Here is a 16,877-nt window from a genome sequence, read left to right as displayed (position 1 = left end):
AGTAAAATATTTACATTTTCATTCTTTCCCTTTAGATTATTGCCCCTAGTGATGCTCTGTTTACTCTTCTCTCCACTTTGCGGTAATAACGCTCAAACTGTTTTTCTTTGTTAATTGAAAATGTACAGGTTTTAGAGACAGTTGGGAAATCTTTGTTTCAGAAACTGCAGTAATTAGACATTTATATATCACTTTTTAGAGTGTGTAAAAGTCACTCACCCCTAAATTTAAGTCACGTCCCTTTAAAATACTTTAATCATGTGACTGTGCTGGATGGCAAGCAAAATTAACTCAAATTCAAGAGGAGACAAAGTCCACCATGCCCATGTTACTTATCAGCTCAGAAACAGAAGAGGAGGAACTAGATTCAGAGGCTTGAAATGACTCAGCATTACTGTTTCAGCTGTGAAGCATTTATTGAAAAAAAAAAAAACACACATTTTAGTTAGTAACTGTGCAATCAGAAGAAAACACAGGAGGAGAATGTAATTAGGAGCCCAGTTTATTAACAGATGGGTGTTTACACACTTGAAAAATTCTTTCTACCACTTTGTGCTCATATCACATTCTCACCGGCAAGATGAAAACACCACACAGTCAACTCCTACAGAAACTGTCTCTGCAAGCTTCCCTCCCCTGAGGCCCTGCTCCTAAGATACATGCATCTGTGGACATCAAACGTGAGCCTAAGGACACAGAACTTGCACTGTAACCGTGACAGTGACAGGTGTTAGAAGGGAAAGTATTAATAGCAACAGGCATCTTTGCTGCATTTGAGCAGTAACCACTGCAGAGCTTAAAACAGAACTACAGTAGCCACACACTGGAGTAGTATTCACCCTCCCACTGATCACAGATCCAGATGTGGGCACTCTTACATGACTTACGGCTCTTTAAAAAGGGGGGGGTGGGAAAAGGGGAGGAGAGTGAAAGAGGTTTATAGTGATATCCCTGGATGAAAACTAGACTCTGAGCACTTTACAAAGCTATACACAATATCCCTAGCCCCCTGGAAGGCAGGACATCCATGCATTGTTTAACCATGCAGAAACTGAGGGACAGAGGTGGTCAGGGGCCTGTCCAAGGTCAGAAACAGACTCCAGCAAGGAGAGCCAGGACTCCTCTGCTCTAGCCACTTGGGGTGGGAGGGAAGTTACTTTTGAAAACTATCCTCCTCAAAGCACAGTTCTCTGAAGACTCTAGCGACACCAGCTCTGGCTCAGAGATGCAGCTGTGGAAGTTGCTCCGAGGAGGACAGAATGAGCAGCTTGTGTTAATAGGCTGCTTTTGGCCATGTATTTAGAAGAAGCCTTTTTAATAAGGGGGCCGAAACGAACACTGATTCATGGCACAGGTAGCAAGGGGGCACTGACACCATGGCTAGCCCTCCCGCCCCCACCAGCTCACCTGAAGCCTGTCTTCCAACATGGACACTGAAAACTCTGGGCAGCAGTTCTGTGACATGGCAAAATTCTGCCTATTCTCTCCCCACCCCAGCAGTTACGGAAAGATCTGGAAGACCATTCTTTGCTCTGAAAGAGACCAAGTGGTCCTTTTTGTCCAGAGTATCAAACCACGAGCAGCATGAAAACAAAGACCCAGAGAAGGGGTGGGGGGAAATCAGGCTTAATTCACTCCTCTGTGCTATGCAAGGTCTCTCCAGGGAGGCAGGGTTTCCATGCTGTCGAGCCACTTTCATAAAATTATGCTCTGTTCACCAGGATTAACAGCATGTTTAAATGAGCACAGCGGTCTGGGAGTTCCCATCGCGTCTGTTTCAGGCTGGCTGCCCACTCCGATCTAGATGCGCCTGCCGTTCAAACCAGGGAGGTCTCTGAGCCACAAGGGCAAGGAAAGGAAAGTTAAGTTGTGTTGGAAGACATCCTGGATCTGCCTAGAAACCAGGCTTCAGTGCAGCCGACCTACCAGGGCAAGCTTTGATTTCTTTACCATTTAAGAAGACTCTCTAAAAGAAGCTTCTGCTGGAAGACTAGGAGGTTGCAGAAGCTAAGGAGTTAAACCAGGCAACTCTTGTTTCTGCTCCTTTTGAAGCAGGCCCTGAAGGGTAGCCTCTGTTCCAAAATAGCTGGTACCTTGGTGATCTTGGGCACAACAGTAAACAGGACTCTTGAATCTTTTGGCTGGAGAGGTCAGTTGGGCTAATCCTGTTAGATGAAAGTAGCATTTACAACATAAAGAAGCTATCCTGATGGCACAATGGTAGGAGAGGTTAGATCTACGGTCTAACGTAATATCTACTTAAACTTGTAGAACATGCATTTACGCACTAGATCAAGTTAGCTCTCTTTAGGATCATACTGGTGTATCGGCCGAGTCCCTACCTCAGGCTCAGTGTTGTTATAGGCACAATTCATAGTATACTTTGGAGGGGAGTTCATGGGTACATGCAAGCTGCTTTTTAAGCTGTTAATACTCAGCTGTTCATACTTGAAGGGATAGTCTGAAAAACATGCTGTCTAGAAATTATTCACCTCTAAGATGCAGAAGAAAAGGGGTGGAGGGGGGAGAAAACTAGTCTCTAATGCAAGCTTGGACAGTCTTATTTCTACAGCCAGATGTATCCATATACCAAGCAAGTTGAGCAGCATATTTAATTATTTAGACCCTTAATTGTTGGTGGCAAAGTGAGACTGCACTATGACGAATGAATGTAACAGATCTTAAAGTGACAGAATCAGAAAGGTTAATTTCATAAGTTGCAAAAGGATTCTTCTTTAGACAGACATTTGGTTACGTGCATTCCACAGTTTTGCTTTAATGGTAGAAGTCTCCTGACCCAATCCTGCAGTCCATATGCAGGCAGATCTCCTATAAAGCTAACTGAGTCTTCCCCTGGTAAGGACTGAGCCCTCAAATGTGCCTTCCCCTCCCACCACCACATACTGAACGTGTGTAAGGATTCATGCAAAACCTCACTGCATCTGACAGTTTGAAAGCCAGGAATAAATATTCTTTAACATCTTATAAATATGCTATAGAACATCTCAACAAGAGCAAAGTGCTTTTTTCCCCACCCCCCCCTTAAGACAGTTAAAAAACCTAACTGTGAATGTGTCTCCACCACAACAGAACAATGAAACTTCTAGTTCCTAAAACATGATAAAACTGGCAGGCAAGTGTTTCAGGCAAAGTACTCAGTCTTTTGGTACCCTGAAGTGATCCTTCTCTTTTCTGATGGCTCCCATTGTTCGAATGGGATCGGTTTCCCCAGCATGCTGCTGGACTGTCTTCTCTCTAGCAGAAGTAAAATAGAAAAGCCAATTTTATTTCACTGCAATAAGACTGTATAACTCAGACCTGGTTTCACATTTGAGTTGCAATCACACAAACTTCTAAGCAGTATTTCTTGCAAAGTGTCTGCTCACAAGATACTTATCGACCCATGAAGATGGGAGGGCATGTCATCGATTCTTTGGGCTGATCAGCATAATCCAGAACCAAGCCCTATCATAGCGTTCACAGCCATCTTAAGAACTGTTAAAGCTGCAGACATCAGCCAGAACAGATTGCAAGTGATAAAAATCAACATGCTGAGAGGAGGTGCTTATATTTTTAGAGTGCAGATCTGGAAATGTACAGCATGATTGAGGAACATGTCACTCAGCAAAGAAACAGATCTTCGCTAGAGTCAAATTTTATAGCATTCTTATACTTAGCCAATCATTACACCTCAATCTGTTGGCATAAATCTCTCCCATGATAAATAGGTAAGCACGTGAGAAGTAATGCCACAGAACAACAAGCTCTCTTGTGCCCCAAAATTGCTTTAAGTGACACCTGTCTCTATCTAAACTGAAATTTGCTGATGAAAGGCAGATTAACACACTCCGATTGTTGCTTTCTTTAGAGATCATGGCCTCCCCATTTCCTTATAACCCAGGATAATATGAGGATCAGCCATTCATACACAGATACCTCACTCGCATGAAGGGGTTGTATGTAAACTCTTCTGCAATAGTAGACGGGATAGTTGGTTCACCACTGTCATATTTTGCCTGTAAAAAAGGGAAGGATTTCTATTTTTATGATGGGTACAGATGTTAAAAGCAATCTGCAGTATCATTCAGAAAAGCTAGAACTGTGTTTGTATTGCATCTAGCTGCTCTGAATACCGCAATGATACAGACTATCCACAGGCCAGACTGTTCTCACCAGAGGAAAAGTGGCATAATCCTCCCCCAAATGGACGCATATGTGCAACATTCAAAAAGATTCAGGACACAGGCAGATGCTGAGCAGCCCCATCCATAACCTCTCTAGAAGCACATGTGGGACTGGGAAGGACAGAGGGAAGCCAGACATAGGGGCCAGTGCTGGCTCAGAGGGTCTGCAGCTGTCTGGAACCACCCTTTGGCATTGCTCTCCCACCAGCAAGCCTACAGCTATAGCCTCTTTGGGATAAAGACAGCGCGCGAACTCCGCCCATCTGCCTCACTACCACCGCTAGCCCCAAACCCCTTCGCGCTGCTGGGTTTGGTTAAAGCCAGCACATGACCTGCCTCAGCCTCCTGATCCCTGTCACTGCCCTCACCCCACCCCTGCCCTCCACTTGTCTCAGCATCCCTGTCCCTCCCACCAGCCACACTCACTCTCCTCCTAGCACCATGGCTTCACCCACAAACCCTGCACAACTTTGATGGAGATGTACAGGTCACCTCTGTCACATCACACTGGTGCTGTTGCTCTCCTTCTCCCTCTTATTTGTTACACTCACTGGTTGCATCTTGTCCCACACTTGACTAAGCGCTGAGGCAGCGGCCAGATCGACCTGTGTTTGTATAATGCCTCTCTCCGATCCCAAAAGAGGCTTTGGGCTGCTACCCCGCTATAAAAATAATTGTAATAAACCACTAAGCCTAATGCCAAGATTCCACTTACCTTAGCCCAGGCTAGTTTTTGTTGGATGGCAGCGTTATTGGGTTCAACATGACGGGCAAATTTTAGGTTGTTAATAGTGTATTCGTGACCACAGTAAACTCTCTAAGAAAAAGGGAAGGTGGGGGGGAAAAAAAACATTACACTCACACCACTTAACATCCCAGGATCTCAAAGCACCATTACAGAAGTTAGGGCTGCAAACCTGGCTCCAGTGGAGTTAATGGCAAGGGCTCATAATCCTCTAGGACATGGATATATATTATAGCAACCTTACAGCGGCACAGGGCAAATGGGGAAGAGACCTGCCAGCCTGATGTCACATGGCAGAGCTGGGAAGAGAACCCAGGAGTCTGGCTCCCAAGTCCTCTGCTCTAGCCTGCACTCCCTCTTTATGAGCAGAGGAGGGATCAGTGGACTCGTGCTCCCTTCTCCATGGTCCCTGGGCTGTTCTACATGCCAGAGAGTCCCTGGCTATGGCCCTCGTTCATTCTGAAGGATCGCGTCCCCCGTTTTGAACAACATGGTATTCAGAAGGTAGTTTTCTTCTTAAGTCTGTAATAGGTTCAGCTTGGTTACTGTGCTAACATGAGATGCGGGATTGATACCGTTTCAGGGTCCAGGCGGCCTAAAATCTCTATCAGTGCTTTGTACATTTCCTCTGGGGTTCCCTCGAAGAACTTCCCACAGCCAGCCACAAACAGTGTGTCACCTGGGAGAGAGGACAGGACACAGTGTCACGACCAGACCACACACTGGAGCAGACAATCCCAGGAAAAAAGGATTTGGTACTGTGGCTGGTCATAGCCATCATTACAGGCAAGCTTCCCACACGCAGTTTTAGCACTGTAACCAAGAGATGTGGCTAGAAGGCCATGCTAGAAATCCAATGGGCATTGGTCTGTAAAGAGATACGTGATGGTGCCTAACTCTTGGTTGTTTGGGTATGTTGCTGAGAGCCTATTAAGGAGCAAGTATATGTGATCAACTTCAGAGCATCAGACCTACTTCACTCAAGGGAGGATCACCACCCAGGCTTCCAGAAACAAAGTCAATGCATTACCCAGTAGCATACTCACACACCTAGTCTCCCCTCCAGGAAACTACACAACTAACAAAGTGGTAAGAAAATACAGGAAAGCAAACATGGAATTTTATTAGCAATCGCTAATTTGGTCCAAGCCTCGCTAGCAGGACAAGTTTAGGGAGATTCCCATTTAGTGAGCTGGGGGGAGGGGGAGGGCGCGGGCGCATGGATCAGTGTTCATGTCGCACTCCTCCTCAGCACCCGGCCCGGGCAAGCTTGTGATCCAACCAGTGGACCAAATTCAATGATTAATCCTGGCCATGTGCCACCTGAGGCACATTGCACATACGCTAAGAAGTGAGCTGTGACTGTAACAAGGAAAGACCTAAATGTGGATAATCAGGAGAACATAAGCAGAGGAAAGCCCTGCATTCTCAGCAACACAGATCAGAGGCAAAAAAGCCACCCAACTCCTCACCTGTAAAGACAGCAGGAGGCTCAGAACTATTTGGTTTAGTCACATAATAACAGATGTGTCCAGAAGTGTGACATGGCGTATAGAGGCATTTCACATGAAGAGATCCCACCTGAGGAGAAAGCCAAAGATTGAAGTTAGGCCACCGTGAACTGGTGGCAAGGGAGATTAACTCAATGCTTTTCTAGTTGTATGATTCAGGATGGCACAGTAATTCTGCAGGCAAGTTCTCAGAGCTGCAGAGTAAAATCTCACATCAGGTTGCCACAGGAGTTCAGCACTGTAAGGAGAGGGGAGCTTACCAGAGAACTGAGTGTATTACTTAAAAGCAGGTACTGAGTCATGCATCCGACGAAGTGGGTATTCACTCACGAAAGCTCGTGCTCCAAAACGTCCGTTAGTCTATAAGGTGCCACAAGACACTTTGTTGCTTTTAAAAGCAGGTATTGAGTCACTCATTTACATGCAGGGTGACTCAGCCCTTGGCATGAATGAGGCCAAGCAAAGAGCAAACAGATTCAGAGACATACAAAACCCAAACAAGTTAATCAAGTGTAAATAGCTACAGTCAGAAGCTCTGTTAAAGGGAAGTGGGCTATACCCAGACACACATATTAAAACAGCCAGCTCACCAGGCTACGGAGCCATTTATTACAGACATGACTTAAAATTTAGTGCCACTTCCCTCCCCCGCCCCCCACACTAGCCAGTGTCTCCTTGTGCTTCCTTTTTATACATCCCTACATGTATATTTCTGGGACAAGCAGAATTCCTGTGCATCAGCAACACTGCAGCATGTTTTACTGCACGGGCTCCAAACGTAGCTGGCAGATACCTCCACTGCAGTTAAGCTAAACAAACGAAGCTTTTGTTTAGCTTAGGGAGAGCACTCACTTCCTCAGGCCCAGTACTGCAGTCCAGCCAGAGCAGAGAGGAGAGAGTCTTCATTCTGTGTCTGCTGACCTGTAGCAGCTCATTTTCAAACCTTGGTCTTAGATACTTAACTGGCCTCTGTCACCACAGTGTCTAAGCACTTCACAATCTTTAACTGCATTTATCCTCACAACACTCGTGTGAGGCAGGACAGTGGTATTATCCTCACTGTACAGCTGGAGAACAAAGGCAGGGACTTGTCCAAGGTCACACAGGGACTCTCTGGCAGAGCAGGGAACTGAACAGGTTATGACTGATGAACCCTCTAGTGGCTGTTTATGTAGAGACCTATGCCACCTGTCCAGCTCTAGACAGGCTTCTCAAGTGAAAGGCACATTCCAGATTTGTTTTTTTTTTTTTACCTGAAATGATGTAGAGTGAGACACTTTCTGTGTCAACGCTCCCACTCGGTTGTCTCCCCCGTACACTCTTAACCCAGACTCCATCTTCACAAGCTTCTCGTTACCTCCGGCATGGTCCCTAGAAGGTCAAAAGGTCACATTTTGGGAGGCCACAAGATGCATTTCTTACAACTCTGCAGTGTAGACAGAGGACCAAAGTCTGGCTAGTCACTGGGCATTGAATTTTGCCACCTTTTGTAGTATAAGCAGCTACTTTTTTCTGTTTCCCTGAACTTCACCTCCACACACAGTTTCAGAAGATTCATGGTCACCAGCTCCTCCCTGAGGCTATGTCCCATCAAAGCTATTGCTTGACTTAGTTGTTCAATTATGTTGTAAGAGGAAGACGGGGTCAATTTCTGCTGCGGATTTCCCCACTGCACCTGTGCTGAAGTCAATGGGGCATGTGCTTATTACAAGGAGAAAAAAAAAAAAAAAGGGGACAAAAAAGCCAAGCCACATCACTGACAAGACGTGATGGTTTTCAGGAGAGCTGGAGGAAGATTAGAGATCTCAATTCACAACGTAACAGCATTTTCTAGTCTTCAACATGAGATTTTAGAATTGGATACGGTCTTTTCTGCAGAGCAAGAAGAGGGGCTAACGAGACATGAGCCCACATCCTTAGAGGTATTTAGGCACTTAAGTGCCACTGAAATCAATGGAAGATAGGTGCTTAAATACTGCAGCGGATCTGAGCTTTGGACACTGTTGTGATGGGTGCTATACAAGTACACAGCTAGGTCAGTTAAACAGAAGCCCTTGTGTGAGTCATTCTATTTTATTGCTATGAGAAAGCTGGTAGTGTCACCAGCTCAGTTCAATAGGCTAAGCTTGTATTAAAAGTGCTTCCTTAGAGCTTCCATTCCCACCAAACTTTAAATTAGATAGGATTTACACAACACCCATCTGAACAAGATGCCAAGCAAGATGAAGCCACAGCAACTGTCAAACCGGTTTCCTCATTCTACTTTCCCTGGGGCTTGATTAGGCTCTCAGTTATGCATACGCAGCATCCAGCAGTGATAAATGCATGCACATATCCAAGGACCAAACTCTGCCTCCAGTAATCTGCTTTGTTGAGGTCGGTCCTCCTGTCTCTGGATTGGATTCCAAGCCCAGTGAAGCCAATGGGCAGACTGCCATTGACTTCAGTGGCTCTGGATCAGGCTCATTAAGCCTAACAGGGAACTGACTGGTAAAGGCGCCTGAGAGATGACAAGTACATTTCCACTGCACCCTGGCTCCTCTGAGCAGGAACTCAAAAGGTGGCGACCAATATTATCTGGAATAACCACCCTTGAATTGTGCTTTGGATGAACAGCTGCCTCCAGAGGCAATTCTGCCCTAAGGAAAACAGATTAGGACATCGTAGAACACAAGTGTTACCAATGGTGATGGGTGGTTAGAACCGTAGTCAGCTTCACGCCATGCTTTCTGACCACTTCCACAACCTACAAACAGAGCATCATCGAAACATTAGAATTCACATAACCTGGTGGAAGCATGGCCTTGACCATGAGTAGGGGCTTTTGTGCCTCAATTATGGGTTGTAAGGAACTGCGCCAGAACCTGCATCCCAGAACTTGGGCAAGGCTCCCATTAACTTTGCAGGGAATGATGCTGACATAAGGACTGCAGATCAGGTCAGCAGGGCTTGTCAGACTGGATTAGTCCTATGTCCCAGCTGCGGCAAATACTTGTTACTACATAGGAAGCCAAGAAAAACCTCCATACTGCACCCAGGGCAGATAAAGGGAGAAAAATATCCTTCCTGGTCATGTCTCAAAAACAAAAACACAATTTGATTACCCTTATCTGAGCAGCTGTATGGACTAGTAATCATGACTTTGTCCAGCCTTTTTACCCCTAACCCAGAGCAAGGCTCATGGTTAATCATTTCCTGCATTTAAATGCAGGGTTACCTTAGGCAGCATCAAGCCAAACCCAACTCCCCTTTCACCAGGCAAAGCGCTCTGGAGTGTTACCTTCTGGGGTTGCACAGGGTCAACAATCGCTGCCTCTTTGGTTTCCTCATCGATGATCAGATACATGTAGTTGTCCGTGAGGGCAGGAAGCAGCTCCACCTTCATGTTGGACTGTGTGACTAGCTTAGACTTTCTCAGATCAGAGTTGGTGTGAAGGAAGCCAGCTCCTGGCCGTGCTGCACCTGGGGATGCAGAGGATATTTAAAAACAAGGTTGGTGCAGCAGCAAAACTGGTGGGGAGGAAGAGTATAGGGGATCCTGTGGTCCTGAACTCCAAGGCTTTGAAGGGCCCCAGAGAAGAGCGGCATGTGGCTTAATGCTGTCTCCCACTGGAGCTGATATGGGTTGCCACATTCAGGAGGAAAATCAAGGGCACAAGAGGGGTGAATTCTCCCAGGCAGGATGCCACCTGCCACAACGAGGAGTCAAATCGCTATCACCTGGCAGTATGGCCCTGCTTCCCCAGCAACACCCAGGAGAAAACCTGGCAAATCACCACAGAGATGAGAGACAGGCCCCGCCCCACAGCACTTACAGTCAGCAATGAAACTATTTGAGTGAGCAAAGTTATTCAAGGTCTACGTGATTGCAGAATTGGACCTAATTTGAGACCTGACAGAGGGATAACAGAGCAGGCAGAGGGAGGTGGCGAAGGGCAGACAGCTGTCATAGCAGAAGGACTATGGAGTTAACAGCAAAGGCCAGCGTACAGCACAGTGGAGCCAAAACAAAGATGTTTTAGAGCCATGTTTCTCAACAGCCAGTCCAGAGACCAGTGCTGGTCCTGGAGATCTCCCCGGCACAGCTTAGAAAGGCAGCATGCCAGTCCCTGGTATCAGAAAGGTTGAGAAATGCTGTTTTAGAGCATAGACAGACACCTTTGGCTCATTCCTTGTAGGCACCATAGCAGAAACATAGGGCAAAGGGGGAGAGAATGCAGGAAAATGCTGGCCTCCCCTCGGCATACAAGTTATTAGCCAACATATGCTCTGGAGGAAAGGTTTGGGTTAGTGGGCCGCAGCCACTCAGGTGCGACAAAACGAGGTGTTCTGCTGTTCGCTTTGGGTGAAGTGTTTAAGCAGATCCAGGACATTTCCAACGAAAACAGCTCAAAGTAAAAAAAGAAGCAGGCTTGACTCCACATGGAATCAGTATCTAAGAGAAGAGCAAACGGGCAAGAGGATCAGCCATTTAAACAGCAGGGATGAGCAAGAGATGATAGCCCACCTGGCCTCCTCTTTCTCGAGCCTCTAGTCACCTACTCACCAATTTCAGGGCTCCTATGTGTAGGTGTTAAATAAAGACACTCCATTCAGGAGGATTACTATAACCTGTAAAATCCTGCTCAGCGGAAGCCAGTTGTCCAGGATGAAATTCACCTCTATGGAGAGGGCCAGCACAACATTAGTATTACAGAATCACTGAGAGATGCAAGACCAGGGCCCCATTGTGCTGGGTGCGGTACAGACACACACAGTTAGAGACAGTCCCTGCCCCAAGGTACATACAGTATAAACAGACACGGTGGCGGCCCAGAGAGGGGAAGTGACTTGCCCAGAGAGGGGAGGTCACACAGCCGCTCAGCGACACAGGTAGGAATAAAACTCAGTGCTGCTTCCCCACAGTATGGCTTGTGCTGGCTTCTGTCTGTGGGATAGTTTCACCCATCATAGATAGGAGACTAGGAAAGAAGAAATATCTAAGTTTCTGGAAGAGGTTTCCAAACAGGCTTTGGGATGCCCAGTACACAGGCATCACAACAGTGGAGACACGCCAGACCTAGAGCTACAATCCAGCTTCATCGGTGTTATGAGCATTTGGCACATGGAAAAGCCTTTAAACCACAACCTTTCACACACACACAGTTTGAATCCCTCCCCCAGGACATTTAAAGTATTTCTAAAATTTAGATTAGACACACACACATCCCTAGAAGTGCAGGAGAAATTAGGACTTTGGAGACACAATGCACCAACAGGAAGTGTAGCGAAACAGACTCCCTATGACACTTCACAGCCAGCTCTTACAAGATGAGTTCAGTGAAAGACCTTCTCTCCCCACATTTGTTCCTTCCCCCAAGAATCTTCCACCCACTCCATATCCTCCTTCCTCAAAATGGCTTGGAAGCCTCTAAAGGGAAGAGGCAGGACAATGCAGTACCTCAGCAGAGACTAACAGTAGCTACAAGCATCAATAGGGATTTTAAGCAACAAGAAACAGCTTCAGTGACAGAGCAGTTCTACTGATCCATTAGGTTGGTTGGAGGTCTATTAACACAATCCTCCTTAAGAAGTCACTGAGTCTCAAGAAGGACCAGTCCCCCACTCTGTTAGCGTGACAAAAACTGAAGCCAAATTGAAGTTCCTTATGGCAACTGCTGACCTATTTAGTCCAAAGTGTCTCTCACCCTGCTGACAGTGGCAGCTCTTTGGCTAAGCCGTAGAATCTGTTTCAGTCCCACCCTGTGAGACTTTTCAGGCAGTTTCTCCCTTGCAGAGCTGCCAACTGTTGCAATTTTTATCACTAGCTGGCATTTTTCTTAAAGCCCCAGCTCCTGGAGGTAGGGGACTGTGTGAGAATCTCAGCCTGCATTTTTAAACTAGGATTCTAGCCCCAACATTACAGGCAAAAACCTGATGACCCACCTGCACCCTAAAGGCTCAGAACTCAGAAGCCAAATAAAAAGATCCCCCAAATATTTAGCTTTAAAAAAAGAGTCTCATGGTTTTCTGAGGCCTGACAGGATTTTCGTCTGTTTGCAATTGGCAATGTTGTGCTTGCCAAGATGAAATGCCCTTCTCTCTCCCTCTCACAATGTAGAGTCTGCCCATGGCTATATCAAATGCTCCAGATGAATGTAGTTTCAGTCTGATCTAGCTTCTGATGAAGCCAGTGGGTAGAACTGCCCTAGCAAGGGTGGAACCCGCTCTCCCAATCAAACAGCCTCATATGGGAATTCAGCCATCCATCTGCCCAGAACAGAAACCGGCTGTCCTAATGCCAGCGAGAACTGATGCACAGCAAAGGGGACAACTTTGTTGCTTTGAACTGTGCTGACACAAGGGGCTGGTGTTTCATTTTACTCCCAGGACTCCAGCCCAGTGTTTTCTGAGATTTGGAAAATCATAATTTTCCTGGAGTGCCATAGGCACAGCTGGAAACAGAAATTGCAATCAAGACAGCTTCTGAACAAGCCTCTCAGACAGCTCAGTAATGTCCATGTTTGAGGAGAGACCTTGTAGTCTTGTTATAGCTTATAAAAAACAAGCCTTGTAGAACTTTAGAATGCATGTTAAATCTACTGCGGAGCTTCACTTTGCAGCCATCAGAATCTCTCCAACCATCTCAGTACTGGCAAGTGTAATAACCTGTTGGAAACCTTATGAGGCAGACAGTTGTTACTGTAGGTCTTCTTTGGCTTATTTATCTGACCCAGAGTCCTCCCCTCCACATCTCCCTTCTGCCTCATATTAAATTAGAGCTGTAAGATTAGCAAAGGAAGAGAGTGCAAGAATCTAAAATGCAATACTGCAAAGCAAATCCCCAACTCCAAAGCATAACAGAGCATACACATAAAAGGTATTTGACATAGAAGACACTTTAGCATCCATACCTGCCAACTGGTGTTATGGAGCAGGGAAATCCTTTTTATAAAAATAAGTATCATTCCTTGGCAGGAGAAACACCAAAAACAAAGCAATCCTTCTCCCCTGCCACAAATCTGATGTACTTTAATAGGTAAAACCATTTCCTCATCTCACCCAACTCCCTTTATAGTTAAATTAGGCTCTGACCCTGCAAACACTTCTGAACATGCTTAACTTTTAAGTAAGGAAATAGTCCCATTGACTTAAAGGTAACCACACTAATATTTGCAGGATCTGGGCCCAAGTTATTGACCAGATCCTTCAGAGACAGTTTTCATTCAAATTTTTGCCTTTAAAATACCAAAGTGCGGTTGGAAAAAAAAACAAAAAACAACAACAACAAAAAAAAAAACACGACGACACCACCACCACCACCACCCCAACAATAAAAGTGTGCACACACTTTGAAACATCCTCCAGATTTCCAACTGTATCTCAGACCTAGTTTTCAGAGCTATTCTCATCTGGCCGACAGGTGTATAATTTCTTATCTGTGCACATCAAAATGCTATCAGAACTAGTTCTATTTAAGATGTCATTTAGCCTCACAACATTGCATAACTGGTCTCACTATCCAGTACCACATGACAGCATGCATTTCAATGTCACTACATCAGCCTTAATAAAGTGGGCCCTAAAATATTAAGGCCTAATGGTTTTATCTTCATACTGTTCCTTAATATGTTATCATACTTGGGGTCTGATCCAAAGCCCATTGATGTCAATAGAAAGATTTCCATTGACTTCAGTGGGTTTGGGATCAAGTTCTTTGGTCATATCTTCTGGGACCACTCTACAGTGTGCAAGTGTGATTCTGCTCTTGAAGAAGGGCATGTCTGCAGATAGGAAACTGTTCCCATTATCCAGCATATGGATGAATGCTGAGGACACAAAGAAGGAAAGAAGCAGAATTTAATGCAAGATTTCTGTATGAGAGGTGTTATGAATCCACTCCTTCTACACTATTAGGGATCAGCTAGGAAATCTATATTTATATTCTGAATCTGGTACCTGCATGTTTTGTGTTCTGCATTCACTGTTTCTTCTCCAGGTAGAATGGACTGCAACAAACTACTTCTTATATCAGTTGTGACACTTTATCTTTTTGGTCATATTGCTTGCTTGGTTCTCAGAATTTCGATATGACTTACGTTTTTGTTTGTCTTGCTACCACCCTGAAGTGATTAATGTAATGTGCATAGTACCTCCCAGACACATCTGAGAAGGGCCAGTCACATAATTACTCTAACACTACTTAGCACTTATGTAAAACTTTACATGTTCAAAGCACTATACAAACATTCAAGTTCTGGCAAACTGTGGAGTCCCTAATGAGCCAAAGGGATGACAGAGTTGCTCATAAAATACTGTACACTTTTCAAGTTCGACAGCAAATGTAGTCAACAGATGGTTTAGAGTCATTCCTACAACTGGACTCATGTTAAAATTCTCTGCTCCTTACTTCACTGGGACTCAGGGTGATAAATTCACATTAAAATCAGAGTTTCAAAGAAGTTCTGTCACTGATTAAGTTTGTTATTGTTTCTAAAAGTTACTAAGTTACCTCACCCACAAAACGTTTTTAATTTATCAATAAAAGCAGCCAGGGCTGGGTTTTCCAAATATTCTCCAGGAGCGTTTCCCACCCAATCATCCAGGCGCAGGAAGGCCAGAAAGGAAACAGACAACAAGAAAAAGGGAAATGTCACCTAAGTGCAGCCAATCTACGGAGTGAACGCCCCCCAAAATCCCTCACGTCCTACGTGCCGAAACAACAACATTCAAGCTGTAAGCTCCCCAGGTGCCACAACCAGGGTTACAGCACAACAGGAAGGGAAGCGCCTGAGGCTCTGATTTTTTAACCTGATGGCCCATTTTTAACTAGGGGATGCTTTTCCCCGCATTGTCCTTGTTCCCTAAGGGGGGCGGGAGCCGTGTTAGTCTGTATCCACAAAAACAACAAGGGGTCCAGTGGCACCTTAAAGGCTAACAGATTTATTTGATCATAAGCTTTCCGTTTTAACCCAGGAAAGCTTGTGCCCAAATAAATCTGTTAGTCTTTAAGGTGCCACCGGACTCCTGGTTGTCCTTGTTCAGCCGCCTGCAAGGTTATTTCAAGCCCAGCCATGAAGTTATTACAACGGCCCAGCCAGAGGCAGACACACCCTGGCCCAGATCAACTAGACAGGGCTGGTGCAGCCCCAAAAGGGCTCTCTCCCGCGGCCCGGAGCAGACACACAGCGGGGGGAAGGGGGGGAAGAGGCATTACCCCCCCCCCCCCGGCTCTCTGCCCCTTGCAGGCTCGCTCATTTCCTTCCCCAGCTGGCGGGGGAACTACTGCAGCAGCAGCACCAATAATGCAACGCGCTGGGCACGGCCAAGGTGTCCCCGGGGGCGAGCCCCGCAGCGGAGCCCGCTCCGGCAGGTGGTGCCTGCAAAGAGCCTCCCGGGCCGCCCGCAAGGAGCGCCCAGCGCCGCCACGTACCCGCTCGGAGCGCCGCCGCCGCAGCTCCCAGGAAAGCCAACGCGCTGCCGAGCCTCCGCCTGCTGCCGCAGACCATGGTCCAGGGCGGCGGGGCTGCATCAGAGCCAGCCCGAGCCTCAGCCCCTTTTCCTTTCCTCCCTGACCCCGCCAGCCAATCGCGCCGCCGCTCGCAGGACCAGCCCTCCCCAGCTGGGGGCCGAGCCCGGGACTCCGGCGTGCAAGGCAGGCCGCTCGCAGGGCTGGAGTCACCGCTGGCCTCCTGTCTGCTGCGGTCGGGTCTGCGCCGCCCCATGCCCCGGGGCTTGCAGAGCCCTCCCGATTGCACCGACCCCTGCCCCGGGGCTCGCAGAGCCCCCCCCCCGATTGCACCGACCCCTGCCCCGGGCTTGCAGATTCCCCCCGATTGCACTGACCCCTGCCCCGGGCTTGCAGAGCCCCCCCCCCCCCGATTGCACCGACCCTTGCCCCGGGGCTTGCAGATTCCCCCCGAGTGCACCGACCCCTGCCCCGGGGCTTGCAGAGTGCCCCCGATTGCACCGACCCCTGCACACCAAGCGATCAGAGAGGCGGCTCGCTCCTGAAGCAGTTCCCTGTCCTCCTATGTAACATCCTTGCACGCCCGCTGATTGCATCAGGGACGCTGCACCATTGGCGGGGTGACCCACCAGGTGCATTTTAATGGCGTGCACCGACCCGGCAGCAGCCTAAGGACGGGGGGAGAGGTTTCGCCTGCTCGTTTCAACTCACTTCTCTTGGGATTTTGTTTGTTTGTTTTGGTCTCGTCTCCACTTTGTTCACATTTCTGTTTATTGCATTAGGGACGAGGTGCCACGTGCAACTTGCCCTGGTGCATTTTATTCCTTCAAACGGCTGGTAAGCTGTAAAGTACCCATTGCACAGCATTTGAAAGGAAGGTAATACGCGCTGGTAGGGAGCGGGGAGGGTGGCTGGCAATGTATTAAATTCCCTGATTGCAGCTTCGCCCAGGGAAAAAAGCAGGGGCGGAGCCATGTATTCATATACAA

General features: G+C 47.0%; 1 protein-coding gene across 3 annotated transcripts; it reads right to left on the bottom strand.

The window, feature by feature from the left end:
* Nucleotides 1–397: 397 nt before the first annotated feature.
* On the bottom strand, nt 398–16,812 carry HAGH (hydroxyacylglutathione hydrolase). 3 transcript variants are annotated; one of them, XM_075069142.1, is made up of 9 exons: nt 16,596–16,812; nt 9,721–9,896; nt 9,122–9,186; nt 7,694–7,811; nt 6,402–6,510; nt 5,505–5,608; nt 4,900–5,001; nt 3,937–4,016; nt 398–3,255 (listed from the first exon to the last, which is right to left on the bottom strand). In XM_075069142.1, exons 1-9 carry the CDS (start codon nt 16,753–16,755, stop codon nt 3,156–3,158), a joined length of 1,014 nt encoding a protein of 337 aa, XP_074925243.1. In that variant the 5' UTR covers nt 16,756–16,812; the 3' UTR covers nt 398–3,155. The 3 variants fall into 3 exon arrangements, with proteins under 3 accessions (XP_074925243.1, XP_032618629.1, XP_032618627.2); XM_032762738.2 differs by lacking the exon at nt 16,596–16,812 and adding an exon at nt 16,404–16,471 and having other exon boundaries at nt 9,721–9,902; XM_032762736.2 differs by lacking the exon at nt 16,596–16,812 and adding an exon at nt 15,853–16,178 and having other exon boundaries at nt 9,721–9,902.
* Nucleotides 16,813–16,877: the final 65 nt, after the last annotated feature.

Source organism: Chelonoidis abingdonii, chromosome 9 (assembly GCF_003597395.2).
Source record: "Chelonoidis abingdonii isolate Lonesome George chromosome 9, CheloAbing_2.0, whole genome shotgun sequence".
Classification (NCBI taxonomy): Eukaryota; Metazoa; Chordata; order Testudines; family Testudinidae; genus Chelonoidis; species Chelonoidis abingdonii.
The sequence above is the reverse complement of the archived record's forward strand: the minus strand, read 5'-3'. Positions and strand labels throughout refer to the sequence as shown.